This window comes from Nannobrachium achirus (genome assembly GCF_963921795.1).
Source record: "Nannobrachium achirus genome assembly, chromosome: 12".
NCBI classification, from domain to species: domain Eukaryota; kingdom Metazoa; phylum Chordata; class Actinopteri; order Myctophiformes; family Myctophidae; genus Nannobrachium; species Nannobrachium achirus.
The window spans coordinates 34,176,937-34,194,777 of record NC_137832.1 but is presented as its reverse complement, the minus strand read 5'-3'; the positions used below and the strand labels follow the sequence as shown (position 1 = coordinate 34,194,777).

At 45.8% G+C, this 17,841-nt stretch overlaps 1 protein-coding gene across 2 annotated transcripts in view; it reads left to right on the top strand.

Moving 5' to 3' along the window:
• The window catches only part of ap1b1 (adaptor related protein complex 1 subunit beta 1), a 38,319-nt gene that overhangs the window by 15,833 nt on the left and 4,645 nt on the right, over positions 1 to 17,841 (top strand). For both annotated transcript variants that reach the window (XM_080739294.1, XM_080739293.1), the window contains exons 13-21: positions 5,378 to 5,637; positions 6,482 to 6,692; positions 8,372 to 8,401; positions 8,513 to 8,650; positions 8,745 to 8,890; positions 9,002 to 9,131; positions 12,068 to 12,152; positions 13,026 to 13,112; positions 14,128 to 14,282. In XM_080739294.1, the coding sequence (XP_080595420.1) occupies positions 5,378 to 5,637; positions 6,482 to 6,692; positions 8,372 to 8,401; positions 8,513 to 8,650; positions 8,745 to 8,890; positions 9,002 to 9,131; positions 12,068 to 12,152; positions 13,026 to 13,112; positions 14,128 to 14,282 (1,242 nt within the window). The remainder of the gene's footprint in view (positions 1 to 5,377; positions 5,638 to 6,481; positions 6,693 to 8,371; positions 8,402 to 8,512; positions 8,651 to 8,744; positions 8,891 to 9,001; positions 9,132 to 12,067; positions 12,153 to 13,025; positions 13,113 to 14,127; positions 14,283 to 17,841) is intronic.

Here is a 17,841-nt window from a genome sequence, read left to right as displayed (position 1 = left end):
AGGGAGGCGGTCCTTGTTTTGGAGCAGCATCTCTGCCATGGCTCCATTCATCAGCCCCACCACGTTTAAACTTTTCACAGAGAGCCCTGCAGCTTTATAAACATTTTTTACCATGTTGGAGACCTTGTTCTCGTCCTTGTTCTTGAACTTGGGCACAGGCTCCTGAGTGAAGGGGCATTCCGTGGGTTTAAACTGGGCACAGAAGAACTGATTAGTGGCGACATCCACAGGGGGAAGGCCGCCCACGCCAAACTTGTCCTCATCCGCCAGTGAGGTTGACAGAGCCATCTTCCCGGGCTCTCTGTGTTCTTTCCATGTGGAATGGAGAGCTTCTTTGAGCCCCGGGGTAGCGGGTAGCTTCTGAGAGCGAGGGACTGGTGTCTGTACCTCTCTCTTGCCCGCAAACTTGATCTCCGTTGAGCTCGCAGGGCGAGGCTCCACTGGCATAGTGAGGCCCATCTTGGCCACCGCCAGCTCAACCACTGCCAGCAGGTCCAGTTCTTGTGGGGTGGATTCTGCTGTGGCGCCCACCTTCTCCTTATCCACCGCTGCCTTCTTGGCAGGGGCGATGGGGGGGGCTTGGGGTGAGGTGCGCGGGGTGCCGCCATGACGGGGGCTTAGCATCACAATGTCCTCACTTGTCACAATGTCCTCACTTGTCTCCTCTTGAACCAAACCGTCCTCCTCCTCCTCCTCTTCATCTTCCTCCTCTTCTCCTTCCATGGCATCTTCCTCCTCCTCGGAGGTGCCAAACTCGTCCGAGCCACGAGGCACTTTACGTGGCACGTTCTGTTGGGACGTTAAGAGAGGGGGGAAAGAGGGGGGGGCGGTGACCGCTGGAGTCATCAGGAACGGGTTGGTGGGGTGAGGAGTCCCACTGGTGGCCGCCTCGGCGGCGACCGGAGACAATGGCCCCGCCTGGAGTGGTCCCTGGAGGCTAGCCTGCAGGGCGGCGGAGGCCTGGAGAGGCCCGGTGCTGGACAAACCAGGACCGGGCGTGAAGGAGAAGCGCGGGGTAGAGCCGAACATGCCGGTCCCACCACTGTGCGCTGTGGTAGAAATAGTGTACATCGGAGAGAAGCTACTGCGGATAGGTTCGCAAACACTAGGAGCCGCCTGGACAAACCTTGCTGCGGTGCTGGAAACAGGCCCGCTTCTTTGTCCTGGCGTGGCGGGGATCTGAGCGCCGTGTTCCATCTGAGCTCCCCGAGCGACGTGGCTTTGTTTGGGCCTTGCAGCGTCCATGTTCATGACCACCAGCAGACGCTGGTGAAGAACGGCCGCGTCCATCGTCGCGCAGAACACGCAGCTGTTTGGGAAGTAGAAACCTTGCCAAGCGTGTTGTAGCTCCAGACAGCCCAGGCAGATGGAATGCGGGTCCTCAGCGGCGATAAAGCGGCTGCACTCCGGATCCCCGCAGCGTCGAGGGAGGGGTGGTGAAAACAGACCCTCGCTAGACATGACGAAGGTAAGCTAAGCTAACCTAGGCTAGCCGCTTGTTATCGTTAGCAGCAAACAGCGAAGAACAAAACAGAGAAGAACAGACCAAGTTGAACGAAACCCGTGGGTGATGGTCCTACTCACCGCTAAGGCTAAAGTTGAATTCGAACTGGTCTTATACTGAGTAACTTGAAGAATTAATTAATTGTCGTAGAGTAACATGTGTAGACGTCCGTATCTCATGCGTGCAGAGGAACGGAAGAGGAAGTACACATGCCAGTCTCGCGCCTTATGCCCACGGGTGGGGCGGGGCGTTTGACTGGCATACCCTCCGACTGTGTCATTCGGGAGCATATGTGTAGCTCTGTATCGCACGCTAGGAGGCGCGATAACCCAAGAGGAGTGCATTTCGAGTAAATGACAGAAAACTTTCAAATCATACTATTGTTAAATATTGATTTTACCTTTTTTGGGGCTGTCAGGGAATATTGTCACAGAATCTGATGTATTGGTCTGTCTATATTGGCCTGTTGGTTTCAATATTGGTATGGTTTTCAAATAGTATTATAGCATTGACAATTTAGATCAAGAACACAGCACACGTAGCTGGCATCGTTGGTTTCAACATTGCTTGCCTGTTCTGCCTTCAGGGTCTGGCAGACAGACATGGGTTGCAGACAGTGAGCTTAGCATATACTGTAAGTGGGGGAACACATCTCATTACACCACCAATAGTTGTTTAACTCAGTGTTACAGAGGCTGCATTTCATGCTGAAGACTATTGTGTAGTGTAAGTGAAAGTGAATGTGTATTTTGTTTTGCGGCACACTGTGTAAATGCTCACGCCCCTGTACACTATGAAGTTGACCCTGAAGGAATATCAATGGGAAGACTCAATTTAAATATGTATGTATGCTGCTCATTTGGCAGCCAGGCGGCAGGAAGGGTCAAAAGGACAGAAAAAGAAAATGTCAGGGCTCCAGAATCGGTGCCAGTATCCAACTTCTCTTTGGCTAACTGCCCTCCTAGATCCTTAACCCCTGAACCTATCCACAAACTGGATAACTGCTTGGCAATAAGAGTGGAGAAAACCAGAGCATCTCTCAGTTTTGAGAGCTTTTTGAAATTAATAATCAACAGTTAATTCATTTATTATCATAATTGGATGAAATTTGTACCCTGACCTGAAAATGTATCTTCTGTTTACTAAAGTGCGAGACAGTTAGACCCTTGCTAGTCAGCATACAAACTATAGCAGGGACCTTCACTGTTTTTCAGGCAAAGAACACCTTAGCTACAAGACAGAGAGGAAGAAGGGACCCCCACTTCATATATTGTGGTGTTTTTTAGGCCTTCTATGCAAGGTTTCAAAGCTAACTCACCACATTTAACTGATTGCCTCAATGTTTGACTGTTGAGAGACTTGAAAACCGTACTTCTAAGCTTGTCTCAAAACATTTGACACTAGCTTGGAAGTGTTCCACTGCTTTCTTCTTTTAAGTGCAGCTTTGATGGCTTCATAGATTCGTTTTTTGCTAATAATATCTTAGAGTCATGTATTTTCAGACATAAATAAAAAGTGTTTCCTATTGCACTCATAGAGCCATTTAACTGCACCTTCGCCATGTAGTGCCCCCCCCCCCCCCCCCCCCCCCCCCGCCCTTATGTGAAGCATATAAGGTCATATAATTGTCAGTCGGTGGGTACTCAGATATGCCTGGCACAGTTTGGAGGAGAGGCAATATAAATGCTTTCACCGTTCGATTGTCAATGCCGGTCTGCAGTTGTCCTTGAATTAAGCTGGATTAATGTATTGCACTTCCTCTCGCTGGCCATTTCTGAGTCAGTTTTGACTCTGATGTCCTTCATTCTTTGTTTAAAGCACTGGCCTGTTGGCAGCTAAGTGTCAACCACCTTGCCATCTCACAACAAATCAAATGCAATGACTTTATCACTTGTATCTGGTTCCAGCATAATGGACTTGGGCCATTCTAGCACTGTTACAGCTGTTGAACTGATAAGACAATCCTGTTCAAATACAGATCCATCTAAAAAAAAGCAAAAAGCAAAAAAAAAGCGTAAAAGTAAAACTTCTTGAAACTTTCATATATTCTTTTGAAACTTTTATCTACTCTAGATACATTGCACACTCAGTGAATTATTCCAAACCTTTTTTTGTTAAAATGTTAAGTTTTTATGACATACAGCATGAATATCAAAAGTCCATATTTCAAAATATTACAATATTACACAAGACGAGACCACTCAAAACAAGGATTTATAATAGAAAAATGTCAACCTACTGAAGTCGGAGTAGCTTGAAGTCCAGTGGGAAGTTTCCGTAGTCAGTTATGATTTGGGGTTTTATGGCATCTGCAATGCTTTTTTACACTATATATATTTTTTTTAGATGGATCTGTATGTTTTCATCACAGTGCGATAGAAAAAAAAGTGAACTGGTTTGTAAATACAACCCAATTGGATTCAGGTGCAGGATAAAAAGAATCCGCACACTGAAACTTCCAATATTTAATTCCCTTATCCATGATCAATGGAACTTCCATCAGCCGTCAAGGCATAGCTGAGAGATCAGGTTTTGTAGAAAATATAGACCTACATATACTGTAAATGAGACAAGGCTAGCCTATTTCATCCAGACCCTTGACACAGGAGTAGTAAATTGAGATTTGCCCTTCAAGCTGTCTTGTTCCGACATCGCCATCGTCTGGAGATCAGATTGGGTGACGTCTGCCAGTAAAAGTTATTCCAAACACTCTGTACAGACTACAGCTGACAATCAGCACAGTTCTGTGCCAGCTTGAGAGGAAATACATCTACCATATTGGGAGAAAATATTAATGAATAATGTGTATAACATTATTCAGAAAAGGCAACTGACTAATGAATGCAGCTCTTTGAGTTGTTGAACACAGCCCTACAGTAGGCTGTGTGTTGTTTGTTCTGCGACATTGAAATTAAACATGCCATTCTTTTGTTAGAAGTGAACACGTTCCAAAAAATAATTGCTACTGTGAAGTGACACAATTATGATCGTTAATGAGTGATCTCTCTTTCGCTTTCTCTCTCGCAAAACAATCTTTGTTATTCATCCATTACAAATAAAAAGATATCTTTCATCATATCAGTTGTGATGATCTCTTGTCAGAAATAAGTGCATTCCATAAAACAATTGTCGCGCTCTCTCTCTCCCTCTCTGGCTCTCTGTCTCACACTCTTTCTCTCTGTGCATGCTGTCCAAATATGTTTTCTGGTTCGCACTGTGCAAATTACCTCTTAAATACTTCCATGCCCTTCCATCAATTCAACATACTGCACCGCACATTGTACAACCAGTTTTCAGCCATGTAACCAACTTTGCCTGGCAATGGCTTAGATGGTGATTGTGAGCATGCAGACAAAGCACACTGTGTCAGTCAACCTGGAATAATTAATATTGTAACAATTCTGACTAACAATGCCCTCTTATTTGTGACATATTCTCTGTTCTTTTTTGTGGCTGGACTGATAACGTGAAAGTTGAATTATTCTTTCAAAACGGGATCTATTAAGTTTCATTTGAATGTCAACTACGAAAGAATTCTCCTAATACACTTTCTGGGCAATTACCTAGACAGCTGAAATGATGCACGGCAGAGCGATTGTGAGTTATGCTCTGTTACAGAATTTATGATGGCAATGTGGGCAGGAAAAGGAGACAAAACTATTTACTTAAACCGTTGTGTCTGTTTTACAAGCTTGGCAACAGTATGTCAGTTGTCTGTATGCAGATATTACAGATAAACCTCCTACAGTAGAAGAATGTGAAAGATATAAACCTCTTAACATCCTGTTCAAGTTGTCAAGGACTAAGAAAATAGGCTAAAGTTAAGCATGTATTATACCTACTTCATTACATAGTTTGTCATCATGTCTCCAGGACTCTGACAACCCAGACCTGAGGGATCGTGGCTACATCTACTGGCGTTTGCTATCAACGGACCCTGTAGCCGCCAAGGAGGTGGTTTTGGCCGAGAAGCCTCTGATCTCTGAGGAAACTGACCTGATCGAACCCACGCTGCTGGAGGAGCTCATCTGCCACATTGGTACCCTGGCCTCTGTGTACCACAAGCCCCCCAGTGCCTTTGTGGAGGGCAGCCGTGGTGTGCAGCACAAGAGACTCCCTGCCCGTACTGGATCGTGAGTCATGCACATTATGATCCCTTTCCCCCCAATAAGACAGCCATCAAGCCACAAGAGATTATTTACTCCAGTAATCCTAGCTACTTGACTTGTGTTATGTTTTCGCTGAGGTCTGTTGGGTCATACCCAATCACAGGAGTGTATCGATGCAACCGATTTCCTTCTTGACTTCAAATAGAATGCACTGACCCTTGTTGACATTGCTCACAGATTTGTTTAGGTCTGTGGAGTTCTCTGGAGACAGTTGAGTTGGCTCAAAGTCAAATAAACAAACAGAATAAATGTATAAACTACTACTATTATTCTGACTAGAAAGATACAATTCTGGGAAATTGCAAGTGAGGTTGCCGTGATGCAAGTCACACTTGCTAATGAATTCCGACCTTGTCCCTTTTATGCCCATATGACATCAGACATCTATGATGTCAATCATCTCCATATTTGGGAAAAGTTTAATTTTTGCATTTTCCCATTCAAGTCAATGGATCAAATTAATTCATGAATAAAGTAATATAAATTAAACTATAATAATAACTTATCTCTTAGCAAAATGCAAGCAAGCGACTCCCGATGAAGCCGGTCAGTTTGACATATGGGCCAAGTGCGTGCCACCAACACTGTAGGAGGAGTAGTGCAGAAAAATAAAGTTTATCTGGAAATAAAGTCGCACAAGAACTATAGTCTGAAGGCAACCAGACTAATAAATCAAGTTGACTGTAGAGTCGACTGTAGATTTGAAATAGTCACAATCAAGCATGCCACTGGGAATTCCATTTGAATTTTATTGTGATTCAAAAATGAAATGAAAATGATCCCCCCCCCTACTTTCTCTGCCCTCTAGAGGGGAGAGTGCAGAGAGCCCGGACCCCGGTTCTGCAGCTGGTGTCTCCGAGCCCCCTCCTGCTGTCATCCCATCCCAGGGAGACCTCTTGGGAGACCTGCTCAACCTGGACTTGGCACCTCCTGCCACCTCCACCACTGGACCGCCTCCTCCTGCCTCCGGCATGCAGTTGGGGTCCATGGACCTTCTGGGAGGAGGGCTAGACAGTCTGGTAAGTGTTACACTCTGCACTGCCAGTCACCAGCCCCCATGCCTGCACTGGGAATGTTGTGGTCTAACAGGATGTCCTCGACCCATCATAATATCTGGTGTCGGGATTACCAATGAGTTTTTGTTGTTGGATTATTTGTAGATAGTCTATGCCTGTTATTGCTGGAGGTCTGCAACAATGAAGCCAAGGAAAGTTGGTTACAGTCTTGCCCCCTGCTTTTTGTTTCTTTTGACAACGTTGTATTTTCCTCTTTGCTCAATGCTACACCTGCAGATGGGGGACGAGACTGAAGCGGTAATTACTCAGAGGGAGAACTAACACTACATGTCACGTCACGCCATCTCAGAGCATAGACCCTTACCCTAGCTTAGTGTTGTTTTTTCATCATTTTTCCTATCCTTGTTCTACAATTAACTCTGTCCCCTCGTTCTCTCATGCATCTGTCAGTCATTTGGACATATCTGTTGCATCCCTAGGCGTTCTTCACTCTTTATCCTCCTGATCTATTGCGCAGATATGTCACCTGTACATCAGAGTCCCTGTTCATTTTCTTATCATTGGACTCTTGGTGTTTTTCATCTTTTCCATCAGCCACCCAGTCCTCTGGGGACGGACACTCCTAACTCACCTCAGCCCACATCGTCCCCAGAGTACAGCCCCACTGAGGTTGGTTCAGGGGGACGGTAGACCAGCAAAGGCCAGCGGCAAACTGTAGTCCTGGAGTCCTTCCCCTTGCCCCACTCTGTACTGTTGCAATGTAATCCTTTCCAGCAGTCAACCTGTCTGTTGTAGTTCACCAGACTTGCTTTTATAATGTAGTTTTGTTTGTATTTAGTGTTATTGGGCTTTTGCACATTAGTTCACTGTATACTTTACCTTTTATCACATGTGTCACTGGGATACCATTTTGGAAATCCCTGTGCAGTAAATTCTGACTAACAAAGCAAGACTCTGGTCTCTCTGAATTGGAAGTCATCATCTACAAATCAAAATGAAAGTACTTCTTTTACCATTTACAATCAAGAACATTAGGGAATTGTTTTTGTTTACAACATGAAGTGGTAAAATTGTCTCCAAAGGACACAATAAGGTGATGATATATATTATGGTCTATAATGGGCAAGATTGTCCTGATTATATGCAGACAAAGGTGCCCGTTGTTTTGTTGTCGATGGATGCTTCCATCTTTACAAGTTTTTCCATTCTAAACTACCGTAATTAGTTATTTCTGTTCTATATTCTACCATCTCTTTCTCTGGTAATAAACTCACTGCTGTAGACTTCTATTGCTTTTCTCACATGTGGTGATTCCCTTAGCTCTTGATGGGTAGCATTTGAACAAACCCTTCTGGATTTCAGGAGATATCTCTGACATTGAACAAGCAGCTTTGAAGAGTACAGTGAAAAATAAATCAAATGAAATGGAAGATAAACTATAATGTAACACACCTGTATGGCTATCAGTTCCGCTAGCTGTTATCCTTTCAGAGTCTGTACCCGGTAGCTGTCATTAATCATTAAAACACCCATTTCTTTCCCTCCCGTCAGTCTGCACCTGGTAGCTGGCATTAATCATGAAAACACCCATCCTTTCCTCCCATCAATCTCCAAACTTCCCAAAATATTGTTTTATCTTGCAGTAATAAATAACCTAAATTGCTTTTCTTTTTTCCCTTTAGCTTAGTGGTGACATCGGAGGAAGTCCTGCTGTAAGTATCTCTTTTCTGTTTATTTATTTTCAGGCATTCATCTTGCAGTTGTAGTGCTTGTTTACACATTTAAACTGTGCAGTGTGACAAAGTTGCTCTATGGTCCCACAGTTGGGGGCTGGGTTTGGGGCACCTCCAGCTGTAATGCCAGCCTCTCTCAACGCTCCAGTTGCCGGGGGATTCGGTGACCTGTTTGACCTTGGAGGAGGCGTTGGAATGCCAATGGGAGCCTACGTCCCTGCTAAAACGGTGAGTCTCCATGTAAAACCATTGCACACACAGAGGTCTGCAGATGCAAAGACCTGCCAAAGCCTAACACGTCATTACACAAATTATTGTGCAGGTGTGGCTGCCGGCCATGAAGGCCAAAGGTCTAGAGATCTCTGGTACTTTTGCACGTCGCGCTGGGGTCATTCAAATGGAGATGACCTTCACTAACAAGGCTATGAGCGTCATGACTGACTTTGCCGTTCAGTTCAACAGAAACAGGTACAGTAGGAGCCATTTGAAGACCAAGATGGAGTTTCAAAATGTGATTATTGTGCGGTTGTTAGATCTTTTAGATTCTTGGCATGATATCTCCCTTTTTTCCATCTGTAGCTTTGGCTTGGCCCCAGCTGGTCCCCTCCAGGTTCTCTCACCCCTCAACCCCAATCAAACCCTTGAGGTCTCTCTCCCCCTCAACACCGTGGGGCCTGTTATGAAGATGGAACCCCTTAATAATCTGCAGGTAACCTCCTTACAGTGTCACGCTTTTTTTTTTTTTTTGCTTTATTTCCCAGTGAATATGCAAGCTCAACTGATGTGTTAAAATAGACTGGAATATTTGAACAGCAGTACACTTTAGATGCCAAATCATTTTTAGCCCGCTAAACGCAGAGCTCAAGTGTGGCGATGCTGGTTGGTCTGTCCATCTGTCTGACCGTCTGTCTGTCCAACGTTTTGGTCCCAAACAAGATCATCTTGAAGATTATTGGTTAGAGTGCCTCAGTGCCATGGAACTTGTTTACGTTTGCTATATCACCACCCTTCTGACAGTTTCCAGCTGGTTGAAAGGAGCATGTTGGAAAATAGATTTTCTGCTATGAATAAAACATTACACGTACACACGACACAACCAGGCACAAATTAAAGTTGAATTCCCAAAGTTACAGGCCAAAAATAAAAAATGCTTGTAGCTGCTCAAATACCATATTTGGGAAGCTCGCTGTGTCTCATGGAACATTAGGTTTTGTCTTTGTTATGCGATGGGTAATGAGCAGAGTCTGGGGCAATGCCGTCGGCGTAGAGCGTCTGTCTTTATTGTGCGTCTATGCTTGCTAAGCAGTTCTGCTGCTGTGCTGTTGAATCCTGCAAATAAAAAGGATAGAATGCAATGAAGGGACAGCCTTTGGAATGTGTGATTGGCTCCTTTTTGATCAGGACCATTCAGTTGACTGGGTTGACTGGTTGGGCGAGGAGGCCTGTGCAGCTGGAGAGTGGAGATAAGAGGTGGGGAAAACCATTAGTGGTCACACGCATCGCATTGGTGCTTTGTTCCGCTGGCCCCTGTAGCGCTGCCTTAGCTGCAGGCTTGGCACCACCCATCTTGTATCGTCATCTTTTGACTGGTTCTACTGTAGCATCTAGAGTTTGGGCCGCTAGGCCGCCATCATATCTACGTTGCACCGCCGATCTGACTGATATGTCCATATACCCCCTAGGCAGGACAAGTCAAAATATTGATGTGGTAGAATTGGCAAGTAACCTTAACATGCACCAATGGTGCAGCACAATGATTATGAAAATGACATAAAGGTCAAGTGCTGTTCCCACATTGTCTTTGCTCTTATTCCATTGTGTCATAGTTGAGCCTCTTTCTTCTGTATAGTTGTTGTGACAGCTGGCGTAAAGAAAAAGGAAAAGAACAAAAAATCCATCTCACTTTAGTTCTTATGGGTGAAGTATTCATAGGGTAGTATTTCCTTTGGTCCAAAGGGGATAAGAGCCAACCCTTGCTAGCCCTTGCTATCCAACATGATCACATCCAGTTTGTCAAAGCAGGAATGGGCCTTACCCCTATATTGGGCCTTACCCCTGAAGCTTATAACAAGTTCTGCTCTCCTTTATCATAGAGCTCGAATCACCCATGTTCTGAAAGTTAGAATAAAGAGTCTTCAGCCCCTTTTCCAGTTCCCACAATTCAGGCAGCCTGTCACCCCATCCACGACTTAGATGTGACATGACCCCATGAATTATTCAAGAGCCATCCCTGCCTGAACTCACTGTCCTTCACTCAAAGCTGCTCTGTTGAGCAGCCTGGTCCATAATGGCCTGCTGCTTGTTACTGCTCCCAGAGCTTCCATAAAGGTTGTTCTTCTATTTCATTGCCTCACTATTTTTAGAGGTGGGCTGTCTTATGTAAAATAAGCCCATATATACAAATACGAATAACGGAGAGCCTTGACCTTGTAGCGTTTTGTTAAATGGCCTCGGAATGTAATTGTTGGGGTACCAGTCAGGCGTGGCCTGACAATAATGAAAATAGGTTAAACAAGCGCCACAAAGCGTGCATACATACAGACTACAGTACAAGTATGCACCCTTTTTCAAACTCGGAAGTAAACCCATTTTGATACCATAAACGTTTTACCATAAACCATAACCTTAAATATAGAAGAGAACCACATGCACAATAATAAAAATGAGACCACACACAACAATTCAATTTTGAGGGGTTTGTATTCACAGTTCAGGGGGTGAGGAATAAATAAGGCTCAGTTCAGTTCAGTTCCATGGTTACTTCCTCTTCGTGGGTTCTGACCAACCTGTCTAAGTTGCTCACAGACTCCTGTCCCTTTAGCTGTAGACGGTGCTTTTAACCTGTGTCACCGCTCCAGGGAAACACACTTGTAGCACGCACAGACACACACACACACACACACGGTAAAGGTAGCGCTGTTAGCGGTTAGCCTCTTCCAACCGGCGATCGTGAAGAGGGGAAAAGGAGACATCTCTGGAGTTTTGCAGGCAATTCTCCTCTGTGCGTGCCCGTATCGATCGAAACCTTACATAACTACTGGGAGCTAATGCTAAACAAACAATCGCGCTAGCACTGTCACTGTCGGCAGCCGCCACAGCCTGTGTTCACCAACACCTCCTCCTACACCAACTGACTCATGCCGAAACCATTCATAAAAGAGGACGGGCCATCACAGTTGAGTTGAGTGACAGTTTAAAACAACGGTGGCCTCAGTGACAGATCCCCACAACCTCACACTTGACTATGGGTATAGAACAGAGTGACAGATATACGCATGCAGAGATACAATGCAGACTTGAGAGGTATGGATAGAGACTGACTGCTAAAGAATGATGCAGAGATGCAATGGTGTGTGAATTTCATTACCACAGGAGGGTAAACTCCACCAGCACTACCCATCGTTTTCAGAGCACAACACCAGCACTACCCATCGTTTTCAGAGCACAACACCAGCACTACCCATCGTTTTCAGAGCATAACACCAGCACTACCCATCGTTTTCAGAGCATAACACCAGCACTACCCATCGTTTTCAGAGCATAACACCAGCATTACCCATCGTTTTCAGAGCACTTGAGAGGGAACTACTCATATCTCCATAATCTCCTTTTCTATTCTCTTACTTTGCTGTATCCCTCTCACAGGTGGCTGTTAAGAACAACATTGACGTATTCTACTTCAGCTCCCAGTACCCCATCAGCATGTTGTTTGTGGAAGATGGGAAGATGGGTGAGTACTTTACCCCCACCCTCTCTTTCTCTCTCTCCATTCAAAAGCGTCACAACCTGTGATGTCAGCACACAACACTTACGTCAGTCTATTGAGTTGCCCTCCACCTGTGCACTTTATTATGATAGCACGTGCGTGCGATGCAGACGTTATGGTGTCTGCAGCTCTGAGTGATCACCTGCGTGTCATCACCACGCACTTGCTCTCGGCTCAGAAGGCAGTGCCCTTGTTGTTTGGTTTCCTCTAGAGGTGGCGATATGGAAAAATATAACAATATTTTCCAAGCTGTATCACGATACACTATCTTATCACGATTATTTTTTAATGTTGGTTTATTTATGGTTATTTTCCCAAGTTACTTAACAGTACAACCACCTACAAGGTAACAAAAACTACAAATAAAAAGGAGTAACGGACCATTTAGACCAAAATGCAGGTTTTAATTAATTCTGCAGGGAATCTCTATTAACAATTCAACAGGATTTTTTACATGGCTCCTCCATTGTATCACGATATATACGATATACTGTATCTGAAAAGGCGTATATATCATGGAGACATTGTCTCGTCTCAACGATATTTATCACCATATCGCCCACCCCTAGTTTCCTCGGTCTGTTTGATGCAATCTGGGGGAAATGTCTGTGGATATCCCCCCCATGGATTCTCCAGATGTGGCCAGCAGCAGGACGGCTGCCAGAGGCTGCAAACTAATGCTCCCGGTGCCAAAACCGTGGCAAGGAAGCCTAACGTTCAGCACCAGATTTACTTCTACTTCACACACAACCGTTCCCCCTACCTCATATAATCTTACTTGTGCTATTTTTCTGATCCATCTAACAACCTTTTTTGTCCGTCCCTCCCCTTCCACAGAGAGGCAGGTGTTCCTGGCCACATGGAAAGACATTCCTAATGATAACGAGTCCCAGTTCCACATCAAAGACTGTCATCTGAACTCTGGTGAGGATGCAGAAAATATGGAATGTGCAGGAGTTAGGGCTGTCACAATTATTACATAATCGTCTAATCGTGATTATTTGACATTATCACAATTATTTTGTCATAAACGTCATAATCGTGAATGTTGAAAAATGTCAGAAATAGTGGAAATAGCAGATCTACAAGCTCACAACGTTGTGAGCTTGTAGATCGGCTATTTCCACTATCAAAGTTATTTTTTAAGTAGTAAGTTGTCAAATATGTCAGTAATTTCTTTGTATATTTAGGTTATGTGTCATATCTACCATGTACAACTTCAAAGCCTAAAAGCCAAACAGAAATGTAATTATCAACGACAAAAACACAATTAAATCGTTAATCGCCAATTATTTGAGTGACAATTAATCGTCATGTAAAATGTCATATCGTGACAGCCCTATATATACTGTATAGATGGCTATCTGACAGAGGCTCTGACCCTTACTGATGAAACAATTTGCATTTGATGAGAACTCTTCGTCGTCTACCATACCTGTGTTTACCTGTGATAATTTGGTTTTACACAAGCCTGAGTGCCACCTATTACTGGGGGTGAATTACTAATAATGGCTTAATAGAGATCTGATTCCTCCAAGCGAACACAAGAGAGAGGGATTTAGAAGCCCATTCTGTCACAGTAGTGACACAAAGGCTTAGGATGGGTAGTTGATTTCAAATTAGAGCCTATAGCTTTGCTATGCTGGCAGCCTGGATGAAGTGACCACCACCACTGAATGTAATGAATGATTTATGAACAGCAACCTGGCAAGCTACAGCCTTGGCAATGTCAGTTTCATCACAGAGCCACAGACCATGACAGAAGTCAGCGAGTCAGACAGTGTGTGTCTTGAAGAATGATAATATTTATTCTGAGAAAAGTGGACAGTAATAGCTTTTTTTCCCCTCTCTGGGGGGTGAGAAGGAGATGGACAGGAAAACTGTGCACTTCTAACAGCCCTGATACAGTGGTATTGTTTCTAAACACTCCTTCTCGTAGATGCCGCCTCTAACAAACTGCAGGGCAGCAACATCTTCACTATCGCCAAACGTACAGTGGACGGCCAGGACATGCTGTACCAGTCAATGAAGCTCTCCAATGGCATCTGGGTGTTGGCTGAGCTGAAGGTGCAGGCAGGAAACCCAAATTACACGGTGAGCATAATGAACCTTGCCTGTGGCAATTGAATGACCAATGTAAACCAGTGCAGACATGGCTGCATGGAGTAGTGATGGGGGAGGGACTGGTTGATTGCTTAGTGATTGGACTGTGTGGTTTGAGTAGTTGTGACATGTTAAGTGCGTGTGTACATTTTTGTGTCTCTTGTCCCTTGAAGTGTATGTTGTGCCAATATGCTACTCAGGGTTTTTCCTAGAGACATTTTTGTTGTCCCAAGAGGTTTTATTAAGCCATCATCAAATTCTCTCCAATCCCCCCATTGAATCATCTAGAAAACAATCTTTTTTTTTTCTCCATAATACCAGTAAGACTCCCTAATCGGGAGATAAGCGACCGTCAGGTCGCAGCGTGATTTTAGGGCAAAATGTGTAGGAGCAGTGTCCAAAAATGTGGTTGAAAAAAATCGGCCTGATGGTGGCGCTGAGTGTAGACATAGTGTGTACCGATTTGTGTGATTTTAGGGCAAAATCTGTAGGAGCAGTGTCCAAAAATGTGTTTGAAAAAATCGGCCTGAAGGTGGCGCTATATGGGACAGATCCATGTTGATGACATGAGTGTAGACATACTGTGTACCGATTTGCGTGATTTTAGGGCAAAAATTGTAGGAGCAGTGTCCAAAAATAAAAAATCGGCCTGAAGGTGGCGCTATATGGGACAGATCCATGTTGATGACATGAGTGTAGACATACTGTGTACCGATTTGAGTGATTTTAGGGCAAAAATTGTAGGAGCAGTGTCCAAAAATGTGTTTAGCAAGAATCCGCCACATGGTGGCGCTAGAAGAGGGCCATGTGAGAAATGAGGGGTGGGGTCTCCGCACCGCCGAGGCGGACAAATAGGTACCGGCCCCGGCTCTCCCGGTCGCTCCTAGCCCGAGTTACGGCATTTTATGTGCGCTGCAGTGGCAGGGGGTCCTCCACTGGGGGCGCCACCACTTTGCATCCGTTCTGGAGCACCAGGAGTCGGTGTAGTTTGGCAGGCAAGGAGTGTGTGTGCAAAATCTGGCATGGATCGGGGCAACGGTTGCGGAGATATGAGCAGGGCAAAAGTGTGACGTGTGACAGACAGACTGACGGACGGACGGACGGACTGACTGACGGACGGACTCACAGTTTGTGGAGGTTTTTGCGACCGTAGGTCGCACTTACTACAGAAAGCTGCTCGAGGTGTCCGTCTGTCCGTCCGTCCGTCCGTCCGTCACACACGTCACACGTCACACTTTTGCCCTGCTCATATCTCCGCAACCGTTGCCCCGATCCATGCCAGATTTTGCACACACACTCCTTACCTGCCAAACTACAACCTCCAAGGACCCCCGGAGCTCCAGGGACCCCCAGCTCCCTCGGGGACCCCCAAGTGTAAAAAATGAGCACATGTGCAAAAATTACCAAATGACCACCCCAACGGGGCTGCTCACGGGGCATTCCCGGGGACCACCCACTCCTGGTGCTCCAGAACGGATGCAAAAGTGGTGGCGCCCCCAGTGGAGGACCCCCTGCCACTGCAGCTCACATAAAATGCCGTAACTCGGGCTAGGAGCGACCGGGAGAGCCGGGGCCGGTACCTATTCGTCCGCCTTGGCGGCGCGGAGACCCCACCCCTCATTTCTCACATGGCCCTCTAGCGCCACCATGAGGCCGATTCAGATTTTGCCCTAAAATCACGAAAATCACTACACAGTATGTCTACACTCATGTCATCAACATGCTCAGGAAGATTTTGGAAAAACAAATTTTTGCTCTATTTGTGGAGATAAGTGACCTACGGTCGCTTATCTCCCGATTAGGGAGTCTTACTGGTGATAGTAACTGCGACCTGACGGTCGCAATAAAACAAATACATTATATTATGCTTGCTTGAGTAATTGAAATGTTTCATTGCTTAAGCATAATATAGATTTTTGTTTATCTAATTGCGACCGTAGGTCGCATTTACTACCAAAACCTCCACCGTGTCTGTCTGTGAGTCAGTCACACTTTTGCCCTGCTCATATCTCCACAACCGTTGCCCCCATCCATGCCAAATTTTGCACACATACTCCTTACCTGCCAAACTACAACCTCCAAGGACCCCCGGAGCTCCAGGGACCCCCAGGTCCCTGGGGGACCCCCAGGTGTAAAAAAATGTCCCTCCGTCAGTGACACGTCACACGTCACACTTTTGCCCTGCTCATATCTCCACAACCGTTGCCCCCATCCATGCCACATTTTGCACACACACTCCTTACCTGGCAAACTACAACCTCCAAGGACCCCCGGAGCTCCAGGGACCCCCAGGTCCCTGGGGGACCCCCAGGTGTAAAAAAATGTCCCTCCGTCAGTGACACGTCACACGTCACACTTTTGCCCTGCTCATATCTCCACAACCGTTGCCCCCATCCATGCCATATTTTGCACACACACTCCTTACCTGGCAAACTACAACCTCCAAGGACCCCCGGAGCTCCAGGGACCCCCAGGTCCCTGGGGGACCCCCAGGTGTAAAAAAATGTCCCTCCGTCAGTGACACGTCACACTTTTGCCCTGCTCATATCTCCACAACCGTTGCCCCCATCCATGCCACATTTTGCACACACACTCCTTACCCCCCGGCTCCACCGAGCGCGTCGAGCGTCGCGTCAACGTCAACGTTGGGAACGCTCCCGTTTTAATCAATGAAGGGAGCTCCACTGCCGACGGTAATGTCAACGTCGGACGCTCCGGTGCCGGCGTCCAAACTCAAAAATTGCCCCGGTTCAATTTTTTGACGGCGTCCACAACGTCCAGTCATGTATAAATTATGATTAAATGTAATTGCATTGCATATTAAATGTATATACCGTACGTGCCTTTCTGCTGTTGGATATCCATTCACGTCATTCACAAGGGTGACTAGATGTCCCAAAATTCCTCGCATATTTTTTTATGTAATTACAGTGGTCTTCCCACTTGATATAGGCTAATCACAAGTTCACAACAGGCAACAACTTACTCAATTCTTCCTCCTAAAAACAGGCCAGCAGTGAGTGACTGAGTCTGATTTTAGGCTATACATTATCGTGGCTGCGCTGGACTGGTGTACCGAAAATAGCCAATCTACAAGCTCAGACACAGTCACAACAGCATGATGACAGATTCATGAACTCGACATGTTGTGAGCTTGTATATCTGCTATTTTTTCCGGCACTTTACTACAGTTGATAATGCGAATATCCTGATTGAAATATCAACACATTCACGTTCAGTGGAGCCAGTCGGACGGCAACGTGTCTGCGTCAATGACGCCGTCAAGACGCAGAGCAACGCGACGCAGCCAGTGGAGCCCTGGGGTTACCTGGCAAACTACAACCTCCAAGGACCCCCGGAGCTCCAGGGACCCCCAGGTCCCTGGGGGACCCCCAGGTGTAAAAAATGACCACATGTGCAAAAATGACCAAATGACCACCCCAACGGGGCTGCTCACGGGGAATTCCTGGGGACCACCCACTCCTGGTGCTCCAGAACGGATGCAAAAGTGGTGGCGCCCCCAGTGGAGGACACCCTCCACTGCAGCTCA